Source organism: Protopterus annectens, chromosome 5.part1, assembly GCF_019279795.1.
Source record: "Protopterus annectens isolate FY-2018-M chromosome 5.part1, PAN1.0, whole genome shotgun sequence".
NCBI lineage: Eukaryota > Metazoa > Chordata > Ceratodontiformes > Protopteridae > Protopterus > Protopterus annectens.
In genome coordinates this window covers 322563758-322591227 of record NC_056736.1, presented here as the reverse complement: position 1 = coordinate 322591227, position 27470 = coordinate 322563758, and the positions used below count along the sequence as shown (strand labels likewise).

The following is a 27470-nucleotide window of genomic DNA, read 5'->3' as shown; positions in this document are numbered from 1 at the left end:
CTTAAACAAGTGACGCAGTACGAATGAAAGTCTCAGTGTTGTATTTGCTTTCCACAGGCGAGACAATTGTTCACTTTTTCTGACATCGGTTAGAGAAAGAAAAAAGGATCCCAAACAGGGTACTTGGCTTTAGACGACTTCAACTTCAATTCGAAAATGAAAAACTCAGGTAGCAGCCGACAGTCACTAGTGTGAACTTCTTCTGCTTCAGGCTCCTCGGCAGGAAAGACTGGTGTAATGGTGTCTCTTGCCTGTTTTTATACCACTGATGACCTCACGTCAGTCCTGGAGCGACAGCAACCAACGTAAAAATACTAAACCTCTGATATTCGGGCCGACTGAGGGCTACTCTGGCAGGGATAAGCCAAATGTGATGACTGCAACAGTGAAACACGAAGAACATCTACATAGTGATTCCTTGGAATATATTTTTTTATTTCTGCAGTAAGAGGAGTATTTTTAATATGGTGCTAACCCTTGGGCCCATCATTGTTAACATGCACAGGTGAAAAAATAGTCTCCAGTCTTAATGTTGCATGCAAAAACTGTCTTGATGACTGCCAATAAAACAGCAGGCCTTACAGATTCCATCCCTAGATGGGCAGGTCAGCACTAGCTTTTCCCCTCTCTGTCTGGCTCCTCCAGTGCCCAGATTGCTATTCAATCCCAATTAATTTGGATTGCAATCAGGTCTTAAAGCCTCTGTGCTATGGAGTTAGTTAAGGGAACATCATTTCTGTTGCTTGAATCCATGCACTCATTCTTTCAGTTACTGACAAAAGGTCATGACCACAGATGAGGATGAAGATGCAGGTTAACTGGTAAACTGAGAGCTCTGATCTAAGAAGCAGTTCTCGCTTCATCCCTACAGTACAGTAAAAATGCCTGCAGTACTGCCATTGTTGCATCCATACTCTGGTTAGTTTCCCAGTCCTCTCCCACCTTCACTCATGCACAAGACCCCAAGATACTTTAACTCCTCTACCTGTGGGAGTTGCACCCCTTCTCCTGAAGAGTGATCCACTCATTTCTGGGAAACAGATTTCCATCTGAAGTAGTTGGAACTCACAGTAAACACTTGTGATCACATCTGCATAACACTAAGATAATATCATGTGCAAACATCAAATGTACTACCCTAAAGTCGCCAAACTAGATACTCTACAGACCTTGCTTGTGCCTTGACATCCTGCTCATGAAAACCACAAACAGGAGATAAGACAGACCCCTGCCAAATCCAATCCCCACCATAAAGGTATCTGACTTTTTACCAACACTGTGGATACAATTCTCACTCCTCCAACACTGAGACTGAACTGCATGCTGTGGAACCCGATACTGGTGTAGCATCTTAAAAAAGACATTGTATGGTATGTGGCAATATTTCTTCTCCTGGTCTACAATACACGTAGAACATGCTGGCAAATTCCCATGAACCTTCCAGTATCAGTGCAAAGATAAAAATAGTTGATCCACTCTTCCACAGCAATGTGGAAGTCAGCAAAGTCCAGAGACTCCCCAGAGTCTGGAACAGATTGCCCATACATGTCAAGCAGAGTGCCTCTTTGGTCCTCTTCAAAAGGAACCTTGACGATTGGATGGGAGAAAGGAAATTCACACGGGGGATTACGTCAGTCGCCCTGCTAGACAGGGGTCCAGGGAAGTAAACAGTGTGGGAAGAAATAGCCAGGGAATTGTTATGGCTAGGCTTGTATAGGCCCTAGGGCTGATAGCCTAGTACTAACCTATGAACCTATGAAGGGATTCATGCTGTTCCTCTTTAATCAGACAACTGAGTACTTAATGATTATTCTTTAACTGTACCCTGCTACATGCTTTCCCAATGAGGCTGTGAAACATAATCCACATGCAATTAGAGCACACCCCCTGCGCCACTTTTTGAAAATGGATGCTACTAACCCAGCTTGCCAATTTACAGGCAGTGTTTCAGCCTTCAGCGTAACCTGGAAAGTCATATTAAACATGGTTCTGAAACAGTATCCAGCAGTTGTGGCACTTCCTAAGGGATTTAATCCAGTTCTGTAACCTTGCCAGAAGAAAAGTGTTTTTTCACTGCAGTGACTTCATCTACAGTCTCAATCTGCATTTGGCAATACTTCCACAGTGAATAGCACATTTACTGGATTCAGAATTTTGTCAAAGTGCTGCTCCTACCTCTAAACACTATCCAAAGCTGAAGGCATCAGCTTTTTACCCTTGCGGAGAACAGGCTGGGGAATATCTTGCCTCCCTTGCCTGAGTCACTGGATGCCACGTCTAAACCTCTTCAAGGCCAGCTGAAAGAAATTCTCCTTGGCCCCATTAAACTCCTCCTACACCTGGGACACTTCTTCAGTTAAGACTTGCTGCATTGTCTGCTTTCCTCACTTGACAGTAGATCTGGAGACCCACTCACCAACACAACCGTACTGAAGGCTCTTTCTTTAACTTGATAACCTCCCATAACATTCGTGTCCACAAAAGATTCTAGGATTAAGGTTCAGAGAAGCACCACCTTTTGCTGATAACTTCTTGCTACTACCTCAACTACTGAGGTCACGAACAGCATTCCTCCTTGCTTTCCCAGGTATATGGTAGAAGATCTGACCTCATCCTAGATAAGAAGCACTGGCTAACTGTTACCAGTACACCTTTCTTGAAAGTCTAAGCTTCCCAGATCTGCCCAGCTGCCTCTTCACCATTCTGAACCAAATCATTGTGATTTTGTTATCAGTTAACAGTTTAGCACCTCTCCTAACGCAAGTGTCTAACACATATGGCTGTAGGTCTAAAGAAATGAACGCATATCTTTCTTAAAGAAGAAGTTCAAACTTGTAACCTGTGTAATATAGCACCACATTATACTTACCGATGTTATGCTTGCAGTTAACACATTTGTTTCTCTAATCTGTTAAAGCATAGCAGCACTTTGAAAGTTGAATGCATCTTTTTCTCCACCCGTGTTCACTGAGGCTGCATGTTATGTGTACTTGCAAGAACTGTCAAACAGCCACACTCACATTCAGCATTGATCAAACTACTATTGATGTAATATTGATGAGCTCATCTTGCAGAGAAGAACTCATGGAAGTCTGTTCATCCATCATAAAAGATTGAAGCGTGATCAGGGGTAAGGCACAGAAAGAAGTCCCCTGATCGAAATGCTGCCACCAAGCTTTGCTAGGGAACTCAAGTGTGTGCATCACATGAGGCTGGCAAGATGGGGTCATGGTCTGAATACTCATACACAGATGAATCACCAAAGGACGTATGCACACCATTTCTAAGGTGGTTCCTGGGAGTGCTAAATCACTTACCCTTGAAAAAAAATTAAAATCACATCCCTAAACAATACATCAATTGAAGTAGTGCCCCATACAAAACTGATGGGGTTCACAATAGATGGCAACCTCAAATGTGACCTCCACAAATAGAGCAGTATTAAAAAAAACACAAAAAACTAGGAATGCCACTAGAATCACTCTTCCCACTACATACCTACTTCCTTCTTTATCATATGGTTCTCCCACCTTGAGTAACCTCCAGGTCACCTTAAAATATAAACTAGAACAGTGTTACAAGATGGCTGGACTTGCAGCTTATACAAGTCACAAAACACGTCACTGTTTTGCACTAAACACTCTAAATTGGCTAGAATTATCCCACCAACTAAATTATACCCAACTTCTCTTCACACACAAAATGATATTTAATCCCACTTCCTACCCAGCTATAAGTACAGTTCTCTACCACTATATCTCAAATTGTCAGCTTCGATCTTCTGACAAAGACCTACTTGACATCTATAAGCCTTACAGAAACTGTGTGTCTGTATTCACACTGTGCAGCAAAAGTCTAGAATAAGATCCCTGCAATACACAGCATTCATTTATTTAAACTGCAACAAAAATAATTCCTCTATGATTCCTGGCTTTGCATTTGCTACTCCTGGCTAAAATTTCAGCTAATTTTCCTCTACCTATATAGACCCTATGTCTCAATTTCCTTGTTTTTATTCATCTTACTCTTTTTTCCCCTTACTCTTAATCCTGCTTTTACTCAACAGTTCCCTTGCTTCCTACATCTATTCCACTTACTAGCTCTAACAAATGCCTTTCTTACTCTCCCTTCTCCCTCTCCTCCTTATTATCCATTGTTTGAATTTTCCACTCAGACATTTACTTTATGAGGGAGTAATAAACTCTCATACTTATTGTGATGTCCCTCCTCTGGGCCAGTAATCATGAATCCTGAATCCTAACACTGACACTGGATAGGGATGTTCACTTAGAAGAAAAATAGATACACACTATTTCCAGATGCAGCTTTCTGCACCAAGCACAATTTCCCTTAAAGAAGAATACCCAGGGAACACACTCAGTCTGGGGGCTGGGTTTCCCTCTCTTTCTCCAGACCGCCAATAGGACTCCCCACTGGCACAACTGTTGAATTGAGTCCTCAGCTGAGTGTTCCAAGCCAAGTCCTCCACCACCCTCTCTTTGGAGCCAATGTTCCGTGTTGACACACACACACACACACACACACACACACACACACACACACACACACACACACACACACACACACACACACACACACACACACACACACACACCCCTGGGAAAGGCTGGCACAGATTTAATTGCTCTTCTACCCTTTGCCCAGACTATAAGGTAGTTACACTGCTACCAGCTGCTCTAAGGCTCTTACAAGGGTACCCAATTATACAGAGTTAAATTAATACTAATATTTATACTAATAAGTAGTGTTTGACCAATGCAACAAGGCCTTCAGGAGTGGCCACAGAGTCACCAAATAAATATAAGTACTCTCAAAGATTAAAATATTATAAAAAACACTGGCCACAATAAAAAGTTTAAATATATTTAACAATAAATAATAAAAACATGAAAATACTGAATATTTATTTGCAATAAACACCACAGCTTTAATCACAGGAAATATTAAAAAATAACACAGATGGAAAGATTCACACAGATACAAGAAAACACTACTTAACTAATCTCACTATATTTTCCTGACTAATCTAAAGAAATAAGGTTTCCTACTTACTTAATAAAGCAAGGCAAGATGAAGGGGTCCTTCTTTGTCAGGCTTCACAGACAGACTGCCCTGAGACTTCTGTCTAATCTAGTATTAAAACATCATTTCAGTGATGGATTACAGAATATCACATACATCTGGTCATCTGACTTCTGGTTCCCATTCTATCCCCCTCTACTAGAAATTAAACCAGAATCTCACACATGTGTTACCATGCACACAGACAGAGATGTGTTACAGCATCTGGAAGCTATAAAACTATTTCAAAACTTCCACCCTTCCAGGGTAGCAATTAGCTGGGTCTATGACACTGGATTAAAAATTGATTTCATCGAATGACTTTTACACTGAAAATACCATTGATAGAAATTGGTTTTGTGGGCGGCTGTGCCCCCCACACCCCCGCTAAATATATATACCAATTCCGAGATTGCATTACGGTGAGGAAAGAGCAAATTTTCTGATCTTCACTCTATCATGATCTCACAAAACCGATTTCTATCAACAGCATTTTCGATGTAAAAGCTGTTTGATTAAATCAGTTTTCAATCCAGTGTCATAGACCCAATTAGTTCACCACTAAGGACAGTAAAGTAGGATTCCTAGTCCTATTTTTCACAGACATTTTGTCGCTGGCTGCAATCAGAACTACAAGAAACAATCTTTATGGTATAAACCAGACAATTTAATTTGACTGTTTTTCAAAGTTAGCTGGACTGAGATTAACATCTTCCAGTATCCTCTGTTTCAATATTCATTTCAACAGTTACAATATACTCTGACACACAGGTGCATTTATTTTCTGTCCAGCAGGACCCACTGTTATTACATTTTTAACAGAAGCAACTTTACAAATACATCTTTCAACACAAGCATCTGTACACATCAGCTTGATATACAAAATGACATATAATTCTTTACAAAACTCCAGTTAGATATGCTGGCATATGTTACACATCCACTGCCCTATTTCTCCTGGCATAGCTGGCAATATCTTATATCATCACACTTACAACATGTCAACACATTTCAGTTCTACATGATATTGTATTTATCTTGTTTTTATAATGGTACATGTGCATTATTGTACACATCTTGTTTATTAATAAGTTGTATTAATATATGTATTTATAACATATTGTAAAATTATGTAAATTTTCTCCAGTGTACATGCATTTTCTGGTCTTTTATTTGTTCAGTTTACCTCCCTGGACCTCCTCGGAAATGGATAAAAATTATCCAGTCAGACTTTCTTGACAAACAAATGTCAATAAACAAATAAATAAATTAACGAAGTTCAAGAACAGGTATAAGGATAACTCTTGCCACTTGACGAGAACATAGTAATCTGCAAGGAACGAGAGGATGTGCTAAGGGTGGTCTTTACAGGACAAGGTTTTGACTGATGCTGGCTTTTGGCCCATGATTTTCTTACCTTCTCCCATCAGTCCAGCAATGACTCAAAGTGTGAAAGACCTTCCTACCAGTCCCTGTACAGGGCCCCCTACTCCATTCCCATCTGAAAGGAGATGATTTAAACCTCATGCGTCTGTCATTCTCATAACAGTCAGCTAGACTGAAGTGACGGTACTTAAGGCAATCATTCATTCATGTCATGGCTCTTTGCTAGGCCATATAAGCAGTGCCAAAACAAGTCTTGGCTACTGATCTGATAAACTGAAGAATGTCTGAAGAGTTTTGACATTAGGCACCAAATGAAGAATCCTTCATATGTAGAATCTCTAAATCAAGATCCGAACCATGCAAACAGAAAAGAACTGGGTAACACAATCAGTCCAATGCATGATGTCAGTATGACTGGCAGACATGTTTTTGTCACTGACTGCAAAACAACAGAACACAAACTGTGGAAGTATCCCGAGTGGATGCTAAGCTTGTTACAGACACATTATTGTGAGACCCTCTAATGTACATTAATGATTGTGAAATTTGGTACGTCTGCCTTGAAAGATCAAATACAGTATCTTGGGATTTTCATCTTTTCCTGGTATTGGGCAGTCTTGGCATTGGTACAGGTAAGTGCAGGAGACATGAAACCCTCCTAACCCAACGTAGGTTGGTTGGTGGGTGCCTGCCCCCTCCAAAATACTTTGATAACTTTTTTAATCAAACTGTGGTTTGCATTGGAAGTGGCTCTGCATTTTACGATCACAGTTACGTGACTTGATCACAAAAAAGTCAGAGCATCAGAGCTTCATTATAGAGCTTTGCTGACCTGGAGTCATTGGAAGAGAAAAAAAAAATTGGCATGCCAAAGCAGAAAGGCTATAAAGTCAGACTCATATCGTCATTATTAAGATGCTATACTTTCCATTTGGTGCTGCGGTAGCGTTGCCGCCTCACAGTAAGACGTTGTCCTGTTCGATTCTCAGCTAGAGCGTCTTCTGTGTGGAGACATGCGTGAATGGGCTCACCTTCATTGAAGGTTGTGCGTCAGGGCCGGCAACTCAGCACGTAAAAATCTACTGCCAATCATTAGCAGACCAGAGTTCCGCTGTGGCGACTTCTAACTGGGAAAAGCCGAAAGACACAACAACAACTTAGAATTCATTTAATGAACTATGGGCACTGCTTCATAAAAATAATATTACAAATTCATCTGTGTTATCCATTAGACGTACTCATAGCAGTACAGTACTGTAGCTCTGTGATCAAACGTTTTTTTTTTTACACAATGAGCAACATTACAAAGGATGATAATTAAATGAGATGTGTAACACTGTATCCATAAGCTTTAGCAGTAAAAATAAGGAAAAATGATAAAACTGTATCACTAATGTGGTGTGTTGTATTCACCAGATTGTTGCTAGAAACAAATGAATGCTGTTAATATTGCTATGACATATCACAAAACATGCTACTCAGAAAAGTGAACTAGGAAAGAGTTCTAATGTGGACATTAGAAATCTCCCTCAAAAACTAAAGCAATTACTTACATAACAGTTTTAAGACTCATAATTAATGTATCTATAAATTCCTCACCACCAAGATATTTTGTATCAGCATTTTAGCAGTTCAGATTTAGAACCTACTTTGGCAAAATCGATGTAGAAATCCCTTTTGATTGTGCTTCGTTCTACAGTAATGATCTGGTAAAGAGTGGCTGCTAACAGCATGACTAAGATGACCCTCAGAACAATCAGAAGGATTCCAGCAGTGCTGCGGTGCACATGGTAACTATGGTGATTGGTATCTTCAAACTGTTCCCAGAGAAGCAATATTCCCTACAGAAAAAAAAATGTTGAAAATGATTAGCATCACTAATATAAATGCAAGGTAATTCTTACACAGGATTGGAATAACTACCATTTTAGTTGGAGGTAGTCGATTATAGTTGAAAATAATGTTAATACCTGCTAATAATAACCCACAGAAAGTAGTAATACTGTTGTCTGATGTTTTTATACATGTTAAAAACTGCAGAATGAACTTGTAATAGACTTTAGAGAATGGGAGAACTGTACATCAGCACCCTGATTGCAGCATGAACTTTATCCAGCAGGGTATTACTGTACAAGTAATGCACCATGAAAAATGAGTCCGCCACTTCACGGCAGCATATCAAGCTGCAGTGCAGCTCTAACACAAAAAAAAAACTAACGTCTACCAATATTTTACCCTTGCTAAGCAGCACTTTAGCTGTTTAGTGAGTGTAAAAGAAAAAAGAAAAAAATTAAAATAGAAAGGCATGTGTATGTGTGTGTTTATCTATGTGTGTGAGCGTGTATGCGTGTATGCGTGTATGAGAGTAAGAGAGCTTGAGAGAGCTATTATTTTGCACTTGCTAATCAGCGGTTTTGCTGTTTAACAAGTGTAAAAAAAAAATGAAACGGGAAAAAGGTGTGCGTGAGAGAGAGAAAGAGCAATAGCGATCGAGCTTTCCCCTGGCAGCAGTAGCATCAGAGATTTCTGTACCTCTCGACTATACCTTTCAAACTTAGCACAAGAAAGTTAGACAGAGACACATATAACGGGGGGAACAAAGGACCGAAAATAGGGACGGATTTTAAATATTGTTCTTATAAAGTTATAAAGTTTCTAGAATAGCAGGATTTCCATTAATATTTTCTGAAACAGAGGTGTGTGGGTTTGTGAGTGAGAGAGAGAAAGAGCGCGAGTGAGTGAGATGACTAATGGCAGCAGCAGCAGTAAAAAGGTTTGCAAACCTCCGGACCTTTTGGCTGAAACAATATGGATAAAGTATAAAATAAATGGGGAACAAAAGCTCTAAAATAGATACAGATTTTAATTACGGTCTTATAAAATTAAATGATTTGGGTCAGCATGAAATTTCTCAAATGTATGTCATTATTTAGTAACTTCAATCTCTAATGACTGCCAATGAGCCAAGCAATTTAGGAATAAGGGACCAAAACATAAATATCTAGCAATTTTTAAGAGCTGTATTTGGAATGTAAAATGCTTCCTCCAATATCATTAATAAGTACTACAGCAAGTTTGAAACATTAGGAGGAGGAACTATTTTACATCACAAATATATTAAAAAATATAGTAATAAAAAAATATGTAAGACAAACAACAATTTTACAGACAGCCCACTCTCTAAGAGCAATAATGTCCTCTAGGGTGTGTGTTAATGCGTAATTAACGCCCATCCAGGCGTGAAGAGGCCCTTATAACACCCCTGGGCGGGAATTAATTATACATTAACACACACCCTGTCAGGCAATATTGCTTGCGTAAACCCCTCCCATCAAAAGTTACATGACATTAAACATAAGTTTGAGTGGTTTATAAATTTTTACTGGTGGTACTTTAAGATGTGGAAAAAAAAAGAACTACCGCTGTGTTACCTGCATTTTATTTTCATAATGGTTGGCATTTAAACAGTGCATTTATTTACAACTGTCAAGTGAAACGGTTTACAAATATTAAATCGCAAGCAGTAAACTGATATCAAATAAATATTTGTCAGTTATCTCCTCATAAATATTTATTTCATTATTATAGTAAAAATAAGGAACATGTACAGCAAACAACAGCAAGGTAATGATGATTTTAATTAGCAAAGACTACATTTTCTTCGTACACCAGAAGCTGAATTTTGAAACTTGCACATCAGTGACATGTAGACAATCTTCCCACCGGAAGGTTACAGCAATGGCCAAATGACCTTTTAGGGTTTAAGTTGCAACAATATCTGACAAAACCAGTAAGGATTGTCAGACGTGGAATCAGGACTTCTGAAATGCACCAGTTTCTGACTTTCAAACTGCAAACCTCAACCCTCAACAATGGAAATTTATGGATAGATGGAATTTTGAATTTGAAAAAAGCCATTTAACAAAACCTACATACAAAATGTATGACTTGAAGAGGGGAGGCAAGATGTCCTCTAAGTAAAGAGATCTGTGTATGGCAGGTGAGTGGATGTGGCTAAATCAGGATGTGGTCAAAGCCAAATGGAATAGTGTCACTACAGCAGAGTTATGGTAAAGCTATAGATGTGGTTACTTAGATAGAGAATACAGGCATCACATACAACATTATAATATACGTGTCACATGTTTTAAAGGCAGACTGTATTTTCAGATTTTTAAATTTATGTTTGTCGGTAACATGTACCAGTTTAAATATTAGAATGTTTCATAAGTGGCTATGTTCTTCCATCCTTGATATGGCTCAGTAATTATAACCGAGTGGAGACCCACGCAGTGCTCACAAAGCCTCCTTACAGTAATCTCCATGCATATTCTCAGGATAAGATGTCAGTTAATGCATTTAAGTGGAGAGAACAAGTAGTCAGACAATCCATCTACTGAAATCACTGTTTTCAAGATTTAGTCAAGATGGTTTTAACAGTGTGTTAAAATTCTGTCAAGAATTCTGTCTGCGTACAGGTGTGTGGCTATAAGCCAATAGTGACCTACATTCTCAGCCATGGGTTTGATCCCTTCACCCTTGATTTGCCTTACTGTAGGACTGTGATCAAGTCACTTAACAAAACAGTGTTCATGGTTCACTCCTTGGTGGGTTTACAGTGGTAAATTACAATGCAGCCTAGGTAATAACAGAAAGGTTTAATCTGAAATTGTCAATTTCATTTGTTCCTCAGCCTGTGGGTCTCGGATCCAGCTTGGCCATCTTCCAAGCTGGAGATCTGAAGCACGAGCTCCTTCCTTCCAAATCATAATGCCTCATCCCCCCAGCCTTCCTCAGATCTCATTTGCCACTCGTAGAGTTAAGTTTCAAGGTTTCCTCACTCCAAAGCGCCTCTGGTGTTTTGGGTGATTTAGGAAAGACAGATTCAGTTCAGTGATCAAAACTGTTCTTCTTGTCTTATCTTTCTATTTACCTACCCTGATTTGATTTTTTTCTTCTCTCTGTACTTGCAGGTTAGTCAGGTTTTCTGTCCATCCTAACCTTTCTCTCATATATATCTCCTGTTAGTTTAATAATACAAAAAAATATCTCTTAACTACTTAATTATGGCAGAGCCCAAGTCTGATACTAAGTCAGAGAAACCATTAGGGTTTAAGAAATGCACTTCCTGTGGGCACAAGATCCCGTTATCCGACGCTCAAAGGGAGTGCGTGCACTGTCTAGGGCCCGCTTATCTAGATAGCTCTTGTGCTGTTTGTGAGGCTTTCCATTCATATTCTCTGGCGGGTTGGAGGAACAAACTCATTCTCGAGAGTTTGCTTCCCTTCATCTTCTTCTGCTGTTCCTTCCACTTCAGGGGCTCAACCCTACTTCAGAAAACACAAGGAGACTCTGGAAGCCAGGAAACATTCCCCGGATAGGTCTTCTTCCTCTGTTTCTGAGCCTGTCAACAAGGCGCCCAAGTCCTTGGATCCGAAATCCTTGGAACTGACCCTCTTATCTATGCCTTGCCCTCCACCACCTTGGGCTCCACTCGCCAGCTCAAGCAGAATCAGTTAGTCCTGAAGCGACAGAAACCGACGCAGAAATACTAAGCCTCTGCTATTCGGGCCGGCCGAGGGCTACCCTGGCAGGGATAACCCAAAAGTGATGACTGCAACAGTGAAACACGAAGAATATCTTTTCTTCCAGTATGGCCACTCTACAATCAATATCCAATACATTCATGAGGTTTATTTCCTACACTGCAGAGGGTGCCTCTAGGGAAGCTGGTTTGGGCATTACCATTAGGTGCCACCCTTGGATGTGGCTGTGTAACTTTGCAGAACCTTTCAAGGTATCATTAGTCAATGTGCCCTTCGACAAATCGTCTTTTCAGTCCAACAGTCAGAGACATGCTCTACTGTAGGGAGAAAGATGGGAAGACCCTGTCTGCCATCGGAATCTGTTTTTCTACCCCACAAAGGTCCTTCTCCAGGAATCAGTGAGGGGAAACAAATTATTGTTCAAGAAATCTCAATATCCTTTTCAGGAATCTAGTAACAAAAAGCACAGCACGACCATCCATAAAAACAGGGTTTATTACATCAAGCTTTCGAGTTGAAACTCTTTTTCACGAATGAATCAATACATTAAAACCACAGAATAAATATACAACACCAGCCAATCACATAACATAACTCAAACACATTATATAATTATCCAATTTAAATCAATAATATAATTAATACAACTAACTAAACCTAATTTGTTAGAAAGCTTCATTAAAGACAATAATCAACTTAATGTACTAAAATACTTCCTTACAACCTAAAAAACTTATATCGTGTTCTAACTGACATATGCTCATTTTAATTTTAAAATGGGTTTAATACTGTTAGTTTTATTAAGCCCTGGGTAGACATCAGATCTAAAAAAGTGTATCCATTTGTATTCTGCCCTCTCTCTCTGGCATTCACAATGTCCCCTCCCCTCTTATTCTTGCAAACTCTCTGCAGTATCCTAAATTTAGAAGCATGCTCATTTCCACAATGTAGACTATGCTTGCTAAGTGCAGTTGTCTCAACCCCTCTTCTTACTTAACTTTTTTAGTGTCATGTGTTTATGAGTTATGTTAAGTGATTGGCTGGTATTGTACATTTTATTCTGTGGTTTTAATGTATTGATTCATTCTTGAAAAAGAGTTTCAACTCGAAAGCTTAATGTAATAAACCTTGTTTTATATGGATGGTCGTGCTGTGCCTTTTGTTACTGGATTTAATTTCCTGTTGGTTCACCAGTACATCTAGCTGTTCCACACCTGTTTCTTGGATTTTGTTTCTTTTCAGGAATCTCAGGGACACTTTTCCCCAGAGGCAGAGGAGGTAACAGTTACAATGGGAGATGCCATTTCCATGGCAGAGGATGTCCACAGAGCTCAGGGTCTCAAGATTCTTTATCGGACAGACTTTTCCAGCACTCATGAATTGTTGCCCACCTTCCCTCCTCTGGGAGTAGTTGGGGGGTGATTTTCCTTACACCCACAAGCCTGGGCAGCCATCACAAATGACCAGTGGGTGCTAACGATTGTATACACAGGATACTTCATTCCCTTTTCGGAAAACCCAAAACCAAAGATTCACCTCCCCGATGTTCCACCCAATCGGAGGGAGAAGGCAGTTCAAGAAATTTAAAAACTGCTGCAAAAAAGATTCATCCAGAAGATACCTCCCTATCAGACAGGATCGGGCATTTACTCAAGATTCTTTGACACCCCTGAAAAAAATTGATAAGGAATTCAAAACTCAAGATGGTCATGGTCCAGTCCATTCTACTTCTTTTGTGAATGGACAACTGAATGTGCCCGACAGACCTGAAGAATGCGCACTACCACATCAAAATGGAAAGGCGTTCCAGAAGGTACATTTGTTTCAGGGTGGGAGCCAGCCATTACCAATTCAGATCTCTTCCACTTCTTCTAACCACAGCCCCTTTGGTGTTCACTAAAGGCACAGCAGTTGTTGCAGCGCATCTCAGGCTGCAGGGATTCCATGCGTTTCCATATCTGGACAACTTGCTCCTAACCGCTCCAACCAGGCATCTATTCATTCAAGCCAGGGATGACCTGTTACAGCTAGCTCCTGCTCTTGGCATAATGATCAACATACAGAAATCCCAGTTGCAACCAGGACAGACCAAAGACTTCATATAGGAGCACGTCTGGACATCATCATCAACCCGGGTCTACCTCAAGCCAGACAGGTCTGCAAATTTAAGACTACATATCAAAACAGATTCTGGATATACCAGCTTCCACTGCATATCTGGTGCTCAGGGCTTTAGGCTCACTGGCAGCATTGGCAGCCACAATAGCTGTTACCTACACATATGAGTCTTACAATGGACACTAGCAGTCCTGTGGTCATTACACAGGCATCTCTTACACCTTCTGATCAATCACTGGTATGCTGAGACTCCCTTCTTTGGTGGCTTCATTCTTCAGAAGTCAGACAGGAATGTCCCTTTGTTCTTCCCCCTCCCAAGGCCACGTTGACCACGGAAACTTCCCAGATGGGATGGGGGGCCATTTTCTAGGTCAGACGGTGCAAGTTATATGGACTCCTCAAGAGACCAAACTGCATATCAATGTCCTAGAGAAGAGAGTGGTCCTTCTAGAGTTGCAAGTAATTCACAGCTTTTTTTCTCCAAGGACCACTGCAGTACAATATGTCAGTAGTCTGGAACATCAACAGTGAGGAACCAGATCTTACCTGTTGTGTCGAGAAGCTATGAGGGTGTGGCAATGGGCGATCTCTACCACCTGCTTTCTTACTGCACCACACATTCTGGGGGGAGACCAGCATTCTAGAGGAAAGGCTCAGACGAGTTCTTTTGCTGCCTCAAGAATGGTCTCTGAATCAGTCAGTGGCAAATATAAAATTTTCCTCAAATGGAGGTCAATCCTGCTGCAATCTATTTGCGCCCCCTTTCAACAACAAATGTAACGGTTTCTTTGCCCTGATCCCTTCTCAGGGACAGTCACTAAGGGATGCTCTAGTCCATGCTTGGCCCCCCCAGTCTACTTTATGCTTTTCCTCCAGTTCCCTTGATTCCTAAATTCCTGCAGAAAGCATACAGGTTGAAGAGAAGAGCAAAGTTATCCTCATTTCCCCCTTCTGGCCTTGTCAAGTGTGGGTCACCTTTTTTGGTCTCATCTAATTTGCCTGCTGGTGATTCTGGAACCGGTTCCAGATCTGCTATCTCACCCCTCAGGGCACATTCAACAGGATCTTCAAGAACTGAAACTAACCGCATGGTTTCTCCAATTCCAATGATGGCAAGACATTCCAAGCTTTTGTCCCCAGTCCGGAAATTTTTGATTTCCATTCACAAGTCTTCTACCAGGAAAATCTACAAAAGCAAATGGAAAAGGTTTTCCACATGGCCCAACAGGAACAAACAGATGCCTTTACTGCTCCCATTTCAAAAGTTTTGGATTTCTTGGCTTCCCTTTTCCAAAATGGAGCCAGCTATTTTACCCTAAATCCACCAACCACAAAGGAAGGAAAAAGGAACACTGGAACAAAAACAACCACCAAAGGGTACCGGCCAAAGATTATTAAAAATGCTGTGAAACTCTAGTGCCTCGGCAAACAGCCTTTAAGGAGTTATATAAATAGTATACACTAACATCTTATATAACAAAATCACAAGAACAATTTACTAATTAATCAATCAATAATACAATTATCTAAACAAGGTATTTCCAATTCAACTCAGAATTCAGTCCAAAAGTAAATTGCGGCTGTGATTTTGTTACATAAGATGTTAGTGTATGCTATCTGTATAACTCCATGGAGGCTGTTTGCTGAGGCGCTAGAGTTTTTAATAAACTTTGGTAGCCTTTTATTCAAACTTAAATGTCCAGCTAGCAGCTATTACTAAGTTTCATACTAGAGAAAATTCGTCATCACTGACATCATTTAACCTTTGTAAAACAGTCCTGAGAGGATCCAACTCATTCTTGGGATCTGACCACGAGCTTACAAGTGCTAGTCCTTCTTCCTTTTGAACCTACACCTAATCTAGACTGGAAATTTCTTTCATGGAAAACTGTTCTTGTGGTGGCTAACACATCAGCAAGAAGTGTTTCAGAGCTGCAAGCCCTTTCTTCTAAACCTACTTATCTAATCTTTCACAGAGATAGAGTAACTCTGCATACCAACCCATCTTTTTTGCCCAAAGTCGCTACAGAGAATGATATCAATTAGGTTCATAGGTAAGTACTAGGCTATTAGCCCTAGGGCCTATATAAGCCTAGCCAAAAAGGTACCCTGGCTTTCACCACCCAAGAAAATTATTTTCCTGTGCCCCTGTCGAGCAGAGCCACAGAAGTGATCCCTGGGGTGAATTTCATATTCCTATTTCCCATCCAATCATCAAGATTTTTCTTGAAGAGTGTTAATGAGGAGCTTTGACATAGGTAGTCTGTTCCAGAGTATGGGATGTCTCTGGGACAGGAATCTATCCCTCCAGCATGTTCTGTTTATTGTGGTGACAAGGTTTAGGTCCCTAGAGCATGTAGCTTGGAAGGATTGGGATTTCTTTAAGTGGAGCATGTCCAACAGCTCTGGGTTTGACATAGCTTTGTATGTTAGGCAGAGATCGCCTCTGAGTAGACGATATGCGACGGAGTAAAGCTGGAGTTTTTTTAGACTGTCTGCGTAGGGCATCTGTTTGAGGCCAGTAATCCTCTTTGTGAGGTATTTCTGTGGCCTTTCCAGTTGTTGTAGAGGTCTTGTGAGGTACATACCAAAAGGGATGTTGTACTCTATAATGGGTATAATGAGTGATGAGTAGAGGGGATAATGATCTCTTTTTTTCTGGATGAGAAACCTTTTGTGATGAGGTGAGCCACGTAGAAGGATTTCCTGACCACTGTGGCAATGTGATTATCAAAGGAGAGACTACTGTCCACCTGTGTCCCAAGGTCTCTTATCACACTTTCGGCATTAAGTAGACTACCACTTATGTGGTAGTTCATGGGTACAAAGTTTTTACCAAAGGGGATGGCAATACACTTTTTGGCATTAAGCTTCAGGCCATGACTTTGACACCAGGCATCTGTCTCAGTGAGGCCCTTTTGTAGTATGTCCACATCGTTAGGAGTTTTGATTATGGCTCCTAGTTTGCAGTCATCTGCAAACTTTGTTAGCCAAAGACCTTCTGTGTTTGTCTGTACTTCAGAGAAGTAGATACCAAACAGGAGAGGACCCAGGACTGAACCCTGTGGTACTCCACTTGTCACTGGTCTGAAGTCGGATTTGGAGTCTGCTACTTTCACAGTGTGGGTTCTGTCCGTGAGCCAGTTGGCAACCCATCTTGTGACATAGGGATTTATACCTAGTTTAATGAACTTATCTATAATTCCAGAGTAGGGGATGGTGTCAAAAGCCTTGGCGAGATCTAGATAAGCTGTGTGAACCACCTTACCCTCATCTATGGCTTTGGTGACTGCTTCAAAGAAGTCAATCATGTTTAGGACACATTATCTGCCTTTTACAAACCCGAACTGGGTAGGGTCCAGAGTTTGGAGATTACCAGTGTCTTTGTTTATGAGTTCCATGATGATAAGCTCCATGGCCTTGCAGACCAGGCATGTCAGGCTAATGGGGCTGTAGTTCAAGGGGTCTGTCGTGGCTCCCCCTTTGTGGAGTGGGATAACCGTCATGGTGCGCCATTCAGTGGGCACAAAGCCTGAGGTGAGGCTATGATTGAACATGGTACTTAGGTAGGGTGCCAGTTCATTCTATAGTTCGTGTAGAACGCAGCCTGGGATATTGTCAGGTCCCATGGATGCTGTGTTCTTGGCTTTGGAGAGTGTGTTTTTTTTTACCTATGCAGCCGTGATTACAGGAACTTTGCATTCTTCCGGTACAGAGATGGGCCCTCTAGGGGGTGAGAGGGGGGTAAAGTTAGCACTGAACCTATCTGCCAGGATGTTGGCAATATCAGTTGGTTCTGTATACAAGCCATTGTAACTCAGAACAGATCTGAGTGTTGCCATTGAGATTCTTGACATAGCTATAGAATGCTTTGTGGTTGTCTTTAGAGTCAGTGACAATTTTGTTTTTGTAATGAGCTTTGGAGGATTTTATGAGGGATCTCAGCTTCTTACTGAGGTTGACCAGGGACTTCCTCCAGTCATGGGATTTTACTCTGTTTTGCAACAGTTTCTTTCTTCTGTTGTAGAGTTTGTTTATGGCAGAGGACTACCAGATTGGCTTCCTTTTTTGGAGGACAGCATCTTGGTTCTATTAGGGATTGCAGGATCCATGCACTCGTGTAAGTGCTTATAAAGTGCATTTGTGTAGGATTCAGCAGTCGTACCTCTATTGTCCGTCTGCATGGGTGTCATGAAGTTTGCCACTTCTGTCTTAAGAAGTGTGAAGTTGGCTTTGGAGAAGTTTTTTACGGTGCTTTCCCTAATTGGGGGTGGGGGCGGGATGTGGATGTCTAGGGTGGTTAGCTTGTGGTTGGATCTGACCAATGAGGAATTGACCTCTGGTGTGGAATACCGGTTGCCCATGTTGGTAATAACCAGGTCTAGGATATTGCTGCCACTGGTGGGGGTGTGAATAAGTTTATCCAAGGCGTTGTAATTTATGAATACCAGAAAACGTTGATAACCTTCTTGCTTTCTTTCCCAACTTTCAAAACAAATAAGAGTATACGCTCCACCTTCTGGATGTTTATAGACAACAACGTTTTTACCTGGACAAAACAAAATATTGCAGAAAATCAGAGCAGCTGTTTGTATCTTTTTCAGATGTGAGGAAAGTGCAAGCTGTTACCAAGACTACTCTGGCTAAATGGTTGAAAGATTGCATTTCCTTTGTGTACTCCTCCAAAAACAGGCCTTTACCAGGCCAAATCAAGGTTCTTTCTACGAGGACCATCGCAACTTCTCAGGCCTTTTGGTCAAGAATGTCTAATGCTGACATTTGTGCAGCCACTACTTGGTCAAATTCCTATACCTTTATTGCACACTATAAGTTGGACATTATTTCCAGGAATAAAACTGACTTTGGCTCTGCAGTGCTCTCTAATATCCTTCTATGAGTGCCACCCTAGTTTATTGTAGCTGGGGACTCTCTCCCACAGGTTGAGAAATGAATGAAAATGACAACAGCAGATAAAGAAGTTATGTTCTTACCATAACGTACTATCTCTGTTGTCAATTTCAGTCTTCCTCAACCTTCCCACCCTCTGTTTTGTTTTGAATTATATATGTGTATATATATATATATATATATATATATATATAAAATGTGTGTGTGTATGTTTATATATATATATATATATATATATATATATATATATATATACATACACACACACACATCTACATATACACACACTACAGGGTTTCAGGAAACTCGATTTGAGGTAGGCTAGGGGAATGAGGCAGTATGGATACGATGGGAGGAGCCCGAACTTCGAATCTCCAGCTTGGAAGACAGCCAAGTTGGATCAGAGACCCACAGGTTGAGTCGTGTTCCTGGTGGATTAATAAAATTTTGTTGCTGATATCGGTGGCTCAAGCAGTTTTTGGCATTTTTCTTCTTTCGTGGTTTACTTGTGCCAAATACCCTATTTTTGGTTTTGTGGATCAGAGACCCACAGGTTGAGGAAGAATGAAATGGGCAACACAGATGGAATGTTATGGTAAGAACACAACTTCTTTTTTACTCATTTATTTGAAATTTAGTAACCTGGTAAGTGTCACATGATCCCTTTTCAGCCCCAACTCAAACTCCAGAGAAGCAAAATTCACAATACAATTTAAAAATAAAAAATCAAAAATAGAAGAAAAAAATCCATTATATGGTGGCAAAAATGCATATAAAAAAAATCACATGTAGAAAAAGGGGTAGCAAGAAATAATATTTGCAATATTTCAAACAATATGGCAATATGTACAGAATCTACACCATACAGTTCTCTTAACAGAAGTGATAGCCGTATGCAGTATTTGTAAATATTCCAATTACAATAAGTCAACATGCTTATAGCAATTTATCAGGTGTTTCGAAAGTAATTATAGGCAGTTTCTTCTAGTAGGTATTCCTTCAGTTTAGCCTTAAAGCCATTCAATTTTTATTTAAGAATTTAGGTTCCATGTTTTGTTGTTCTGCCTAGTAGGTACAAATACATGCACATACATATGTGCACGTATAAGCATTTTATCTACCTATCTGCATATGTATACCTTTTCCCTTGTATTAGTCGAGTTTATGGAAAAAATTAACCTCTGAACTGTTGACAATGCAGATCAAAAGTTGTGCGAGAATCGACAGTCCCGGGTTGGGGAATATGCCTTTCTGGAATTTACTAGGCAATGTGAAGGTGCATCCCCCCAATATAAGGGTTTGGGGGGGCCTTGAAAAACACCACATTTTTAAGTTTGCATATTCTGAGGATTAGTCTTGCAGCATGCACAGTAACATGTTGACACACGTGCAACTAGATTCACACAAAATACACGGTGTCTTGCATGTAGTGGGAATGCAGATGGTCAAATTTAACTTTGTTCTGCATTACATTGAACTTTTTTTGCTCGATGTATGCGAAGTAAAGTTAAAATGGATTATCTGTAAGTGCATTTGAATATGTGTGTGTGTGTGTGTGTGCAGTTTGTTTACTTGCTAAGTTGCTAGCTTTTACTGAGAGATCTCCAACAGTGGGGCAAGGAGTTTTTCCTGATTCCCCACTGTTGTGCAATCTCACAGTATAATTAAATTAGTGGGAGGGGTGGTACAGGTAGTGATGACCCCCCCCCCCCCCAAAAAAAAATAATGTTTTGATTTTTGTGATGGGTTTCAGTGTTTCACTGCATTTGGATTAAGAGAGTTTGATACACTGAATTCTTTTGTGAAATTTAACGTTTCAGTATAAACCCTGTAACGTATACAGATACATGAAAGTGTTTATACATGAATGTACGTTTATGTGTTTATCTACAAATACATGTTGGTATGTATATTTGCGCATGTGTGTGTATCTATATATATATATATATATATATATATATATATATATATAAATATATTGACAAACTCTCACAACTTAAAAAGAATCCATACATAATTCGCTGGATTGGTAATTGGCTGTCTGAAAGAACACATACTGTTAAAGTCAATGCTATTGCAGGGATCTCTGTTCTTGTTAAGTTTAGATTTAATTCTTTTTACTTTTTTACCTTTTTATTAATTGACTGGTTATTGGTTACTCTTCTTACTGTTATTATACAATGGAAACTCTATCGAGTGGTCATGAGCATCAGAGACGTTGTGTGCAGTGAAGATGCATGTTTGCATTGTTGTGAAACTAGTGATTTCAGCAGGACAGCAGATCTCAGTCTCTTACAGTCTGAAATTATTATTTTGTTATTTAACTGCAAGATCCAGAGGAGCTTTGCAGATTTTTAGCTTATGTTTTATATTCGGTGCACTGGGCTGCGGACTGCTGTCCACTGAATAATTAACTGTAAGGTAGTTGGCTTGAATAAATATGTACTGCATGTTCTAGCTGTTAAGAAATCCATTACCGGAGGACACTTAAGACTATAAATACTCTTTCTGGAAAAATTGAAAATAATATTCCAATATACCGAGAAAGGTTGTTTGGTTAGTTGTGTATGAAGTAGGCAGCTCACAGACTGAGACACTGTTGTCCTGTAACTGCAGTAGGGGTTTAAGTTATCATGCTTCAAGTATCCAAGCTGATACGGACTTGTCTAAAAATAATTGTCACTGTTGCTGGTCATTAATGAGAACCAAGTTACTGTCAGGCAGTTACATGATTATACCTATCATGTATCTTTTCAAGCATGAAATACTAATTCAGATAACTCTCATACCTTTGCCCAGCCTAATAAGGAATGTCCGCCTAAACATTCTCACAATATATTTAGTCCTGAAAATCCTGACATAGGTATGGTCAAGAAATGAAAATGGCAAGCACTAGAAGTTGGCATTTAACTACCGTTAATTCAGACTGAGCCAGTCAATGCTTCTACCCGAGAAAATAAAATTACAGGCACTTTAGTTCTTGGGAATTCCAATGTGTTTCCACATCCCCTGAAAGCTTTACAGAGCATCTGTAACTGTTTCTACTCTTCTTGGGCTAAAGCTCCAAGATATACCCAGGATTATGCCTATGTTGTGTCCTCATATTAAATCCTATAAACATAGAGTGGTTCAAGCTGGTATCAATATTTGAAAGTTGCTCCTTTAAACGTGATGGATTCTGTTCAGATGGTGTTCCAGTTAGCTCCCTACTGAAATGTCAGCACTTGAAATGCTGAGTGCAGACATGTCTAAAAAAAAAGACAAACTCCAGGAGAAGACAGAATCTCAAACACCGCTCTTCTTCTTTAAACTTTTTTTTTTGCAGGGGGGGGGGGGTGAGTTCCGAAACTTCAAATGGTTACCTTTCAAACTAATATGATTTCAAGAATATAGAAAATAATGTGGAGCAAAATCTTTTCATCAACAAAGCAAACTTAGTCTTGAGTAGTCAGCGTGTACTGCTTTATCGTCGCTTTGTGGACAACGTCTTTATATTGTAGAGGGGTTCAGAACAAGAACTAACCTCCTTTATCATGTTCTTAAATAGTACCACTGATTTCTTAGACTTTACAATGTCAAGTTGTAATAAAGCAATACACTTTTTAGATGTACATCTGGAGATAGATGATATAATGATGTGTCAAGGTGACCAATATCATAAACGTTGCTGGAAGAATAATTTATTAAGCTATGACAGTATGCACCCTAGACATATACACCCAAATATTATTAAAGGACAGCTTATGAGAATTTCTGGGTTGTGTACGTCAGAGGCAGTGTTTAATAAAAACATTGATTTATTATGTAGTAATTTTATAGAATGAGGCTACAGTAAAAATAAATATAAATACAAAAATTGATGTGATTGTAGGGGAAACAGCATATAAGCCTTTTTTTCCTCATAGTTCTAATACGGAAACTAATGTTATAAATAAAACCAGATCTCCTAGGTTAAAGTATATAACCAGATTCATGAAGGATATAAGTCCTGTTTGTGAGATTTGATGTAAAAACTGGAGATTCCTAACTGTTGATGAGAAAACTACTTCTACTGTATGAGATACCCCTTCTTTTAGTTTTAGAAATTCATTAAATTTAAAGAGACGCCTATGTGGTATTAGAAATCATACTACAAGAAATAGCGTCTCCATGAGAATTGGTACTTTTGCTTGCCGCAATTGTAGTGCATGCAGTACTATTTCAAAGGACCAAATATTTCACCATCCTAAGATGAATTTTAAGTTTACACCCAGTTAACTATATGGATTGCACAACCCAACACATAGTATATTTGGCTACTTGTAATTTATGCGCATGTTTTTATGTAAGGAAAACCAATAAAAGGTTTAGAGATCGAATATTAAGGCACCTATAAGACATTAGGAAAGGGGATGTAAAGAATGCACTTGCCAAACACATCTTGGAAAATCAAGGGCATACCTTTTCATTTAGAGGGTTTCAACAAATATATTCTAGTGTTAGAGGGGGAAATTTGACCAATCTCACAGAAAGGGCTGAGCTGCACTGGATACTGAAATTGCAGGCTGACAATTATCCAGGATTAAATGGCTGTATTCCTTTAAAGCCAGCCCTTGAAGGGACGAAAGACATGTTAACTACTTTTATCTTGAAATCATGTGATGTGAATATTTTCTATGATTGGCTGTTTTATTTTTAAACGTGGCATTTAAACCCCTTTTTATATAGTGTAGTAGACCTGAAGAAGCGTTACATCTTAACACGGAAGAGCTTGTCATTGTTTACTATTGTTTTTATGCCTATTGCCGTGGTGGTCCTGCTGTATATTTTCTTTTGCATATACAACCCACTCCCTTTCTCCACTATATACCACATATTACCTCTTGCACCTCACCTTCTTCTCTCTGTCCTCTCCTCATATTTCTAACTGCTAAAGACAAAAAAAAAGAGCTTGTTTTTTATCTGTACATAAATGTTTTACTTACATGCATTTTTCATCTGAAATGCCTGTACTTTTAATATGTTTAGACTATATGAATCTCACTTTTGTAAATCATTACCTAGGATTAGAAATGTTATGTCTTTTTTAACAAATTGTATATTCCATCTGTATTTTTCACTGTTCTATTTTATTTACTTTTGTACAACTGTTATAAAATTGTCTATATCCTGTGGAGCTTTTCTCCCTGGGCCTCCATTGAAAATGGGCTCTTCCATGCCCAGTGGACTATCCTGGTCATCAAACTGTAACAAATAAGCAAATAAATAAATAATGTTTGCAGCTTGGACCTTAAAGGACTGTTGATTCGGTTTTTCATTTGGTTCAACAAAGCTTTCTGATTCTGAGTTTATGAAAGGATGACTGTTTAATAACTAGTTGTGAATATCTGGTTTGGAAGACATCCAAAAATCATGACATACTGGGAAGATGTTGTCATTGACAACATCCTGTTTTGCTCAGATGAGCTGTATGTCAGCTGCAGCATGGGCTCTTTGCTGGTAGATCTACTTTGTAGAGCCTCATGAACTTCTGCAATTTTCTATAGTTAACGGGAGGTCTACAACTGTTATCTCTCATCACTTAGACAAACCACTTGATTTGCTTTCATAGAACATTATATTGTCTAGTCTTACTATCTGTAGTGAAAATCTATACTAAGTCTAGTCTGTCTTCTCATAATTCTTTATAACTCCACAAGTTATCACTCTAGCAATATCCCTAAACTTAGTAGCACAACACTATATTATGCACTCTCATATACAGACACTGCACATTATAATATCTGCCCAAAACTTTTCAAGAACTACATAACAGACCAATTCAGATCTAAACACACATGCGCTCATTCCCACTCCAAAAAAAACACAATACTTTATCACACTCATCACCAAGCTCCAACATCTGTATCACCATTTTAACACCAGGCTCACCATAAGTGGGGACATCCACCCCAACCCAGGCCCAAATCCATCCTCTCCAACACAACTGTCAGAACATAATACCCCCACTATCTTCATTCCTGGGCAAATCAACAGCAGCAGCAAAAACAACCATCTTTTAATGCTGAATATTAATATTAGAAGTATCAAAAATAAAATACCTGAACTCCAGGCCACAATAGCACACTACTTCCCAGACATAGTTGCTTTAACAAATCCTGGCTAAATAAAAACATAACTAACTCAGAAGTTCTCCCTACTGGCTACAATATCATTAGACAAGACAGACCACTTTGTAAAGTGGGTGGAACCGCCTTACTGCACAAGTCCAACTTAACTTTACGTCAAATACCAAACTCCTACCCCCCCCCCAATAATTGGGACATACTTATCTCACAACTTCACCCTAAAAAGGTCATCACCACAATTGTGATCTATATTCCACCTGGTAATACACCTGCTAGCCTTGAAGACTTCTTATCCTGGTGAAACACTAAAGGTGGAGGAGTGTCAATATTCACCAAGGATATTCACACCACCAGGCTAGTTGCCCAACACAATGCATCTGAAATTCTCCAGGTGCAACTAACACTAGGTAAGACTGCAATCCAAATTGTAGCTTGCTACAGATCCCCCACCATACCCCAAGATTCTCACTACACCTTTCTAAACATACTGGAAAATATTAAGAAAGAACCAAACACCCTAATACTGGGTGATTTTAACTACCCTGCCATTAACTGGGAAAACTACTCATGTACCAACACCTTTGCCCAACGGTTCTTGGAATTCATAAATTCCAACGCCCTGGATCAACTAATCCATAGTCCCACCAGCGGCTCCAATATCCTAGACCTGGTCATTATGAACATGGGAAATCGATGCTCCACATCTATGGTCACCCCCTCGTTAGTCAGGTCTGATCATAAGCTAATCACCCTTAATGTCCACATCCCACCCCCAGCCCCCAGTAAGGAAACCTCCATAAAAAACTTCTCCAAAGCCAACTTCATGCTACTCAAGTCAGAAGTGACGAACTTCATGACACCCATGCAGACGGGAACTGAAAGTTCAACTGCTGAATCCTACACTAAGGCACTGTACGAGCACATCCACTCATGCATGAATCGTGCCATCCCAAATAGAACCAAGATGCTCTCATCCAAAAAAAGGAAGCCAATCTGGTGGTCCCCTGCCATAAACAAACTTTACAACAAAAGGAAGAAACTGTTGCAAAAAGAGGAAAATCCCAGGATGCCAAAAAACTCACTTACCAGCCTCAGTAAGAAACTGAGATCCCTCATAAAATCCTCCAAAGCTAGTTACGAAAAAAAAATTGCCAAAGATTCCACAGAATGGCAATGCTCAGATCTGCTCTGAGCTAAAACAGAATGGCATTAAATATACTGATCCCAAGGATATTGCCACTATCCTGGCAGATCGATTCAGTGCCAACTTCACCTCCCCCTCTCACCCCCTAAATGGCCCATCTCAATACTGGAAGATTGCCAAATTCCGGTAATAACGGCCACACAGGTAAAAAAACGCACTCTCCAAAGCTAAGAACACAGCATCCATGGGACCAGATGACATCCCGGGCTGTGTACTACATGAACTACAATATTCACCGTCACCTCACCTAAGTGTCATGTTTAATCATAGCCTCACCTCAAGTTTCGTGCCCACTGAGTGGCGCAGAGGTACAGTTATCCCACTCCACAAGGGGGATCCACCTTGGATCCCGGAAACTACCGTCCCATCAAGTCTGACAAGCCTTATCTGCAAGGCCATGGAGCGTATTATCATGGAACTTATAGACAAAGACATTGGCAACCTTCAAACACTGGACCCCACCCAGCTTGGGTTCGTGAAAGGCCAATCTTGTCTTCTGAACCTGATTGACTTCTTCGAATCAGTCTCCAGAGCCACAGACAAGGGTAAGGTGGTCCACACAGCCTATCTAGACCTTGCGAAGGCCTCTGACACCATCCCCCAACTCTGGAATCATAGATAAACTTACTAAGCTGGGCATTAATCCCTATGTCACCCAATGGGTTGCTAACTGGCTTACTGACAGAACCCACATTGTAAAAGTAGCCAACTCCAAATCCAGCTCCAGACAAGTGGAGTAGCTCAGGGTTCAGTCCTGGGACTGCTCTTGTTTGGCATCTACTTCTCTGAAGTACAGACCAACACTAAGGGACTCTGGCTAACAAAGTTCACAGATGACTGCAAACTGGGAGCCATTATTGAATCCCCAAATTATGTGGATACTCTACAAAAGGGCCTTACAGAAACAGATGCTTGGTGCCAGAGCCATGGGCTCAAGTTCAATGCCAAGAAATGTATAGTTATCCCCTTTGGGAAAAAACATGTATCCAAATAGGTGGCAGCACACTAAACACCGAAAGTGTGATAAGAGACTTAGGGACACAGGTGGACAGTGGTCTCACCCTTCAATAACCACATCGCCACAACAGTCAATAAATCCTTCTATGTGGCACACCTAAT

The 27470-nt window shown here is 40.0% G+C and overlaps 1 protein-coding gene across 1 annotated transcript in view; it reads right to left on the bottom strand.

Annotated features, from left to right (window-relative positions):
• GPR180 (G protein-coupled receptor 180) overlaps positions 1-27470 on the bottom strand; it is a 552808-nt gene that overhangs the window by 116161 nt on the left and 409177 nt on the right. Inside the window, exon 7 of the mRNA XM_044073002.1 lies at positions 8118-8309. Coding sequence (XP_043928937.1) covers positions 8118-8309 — 192 coding nt within the window. The remainder of the gene's footprint in view (positions 1-8117; positions 8310-27470) is intronic.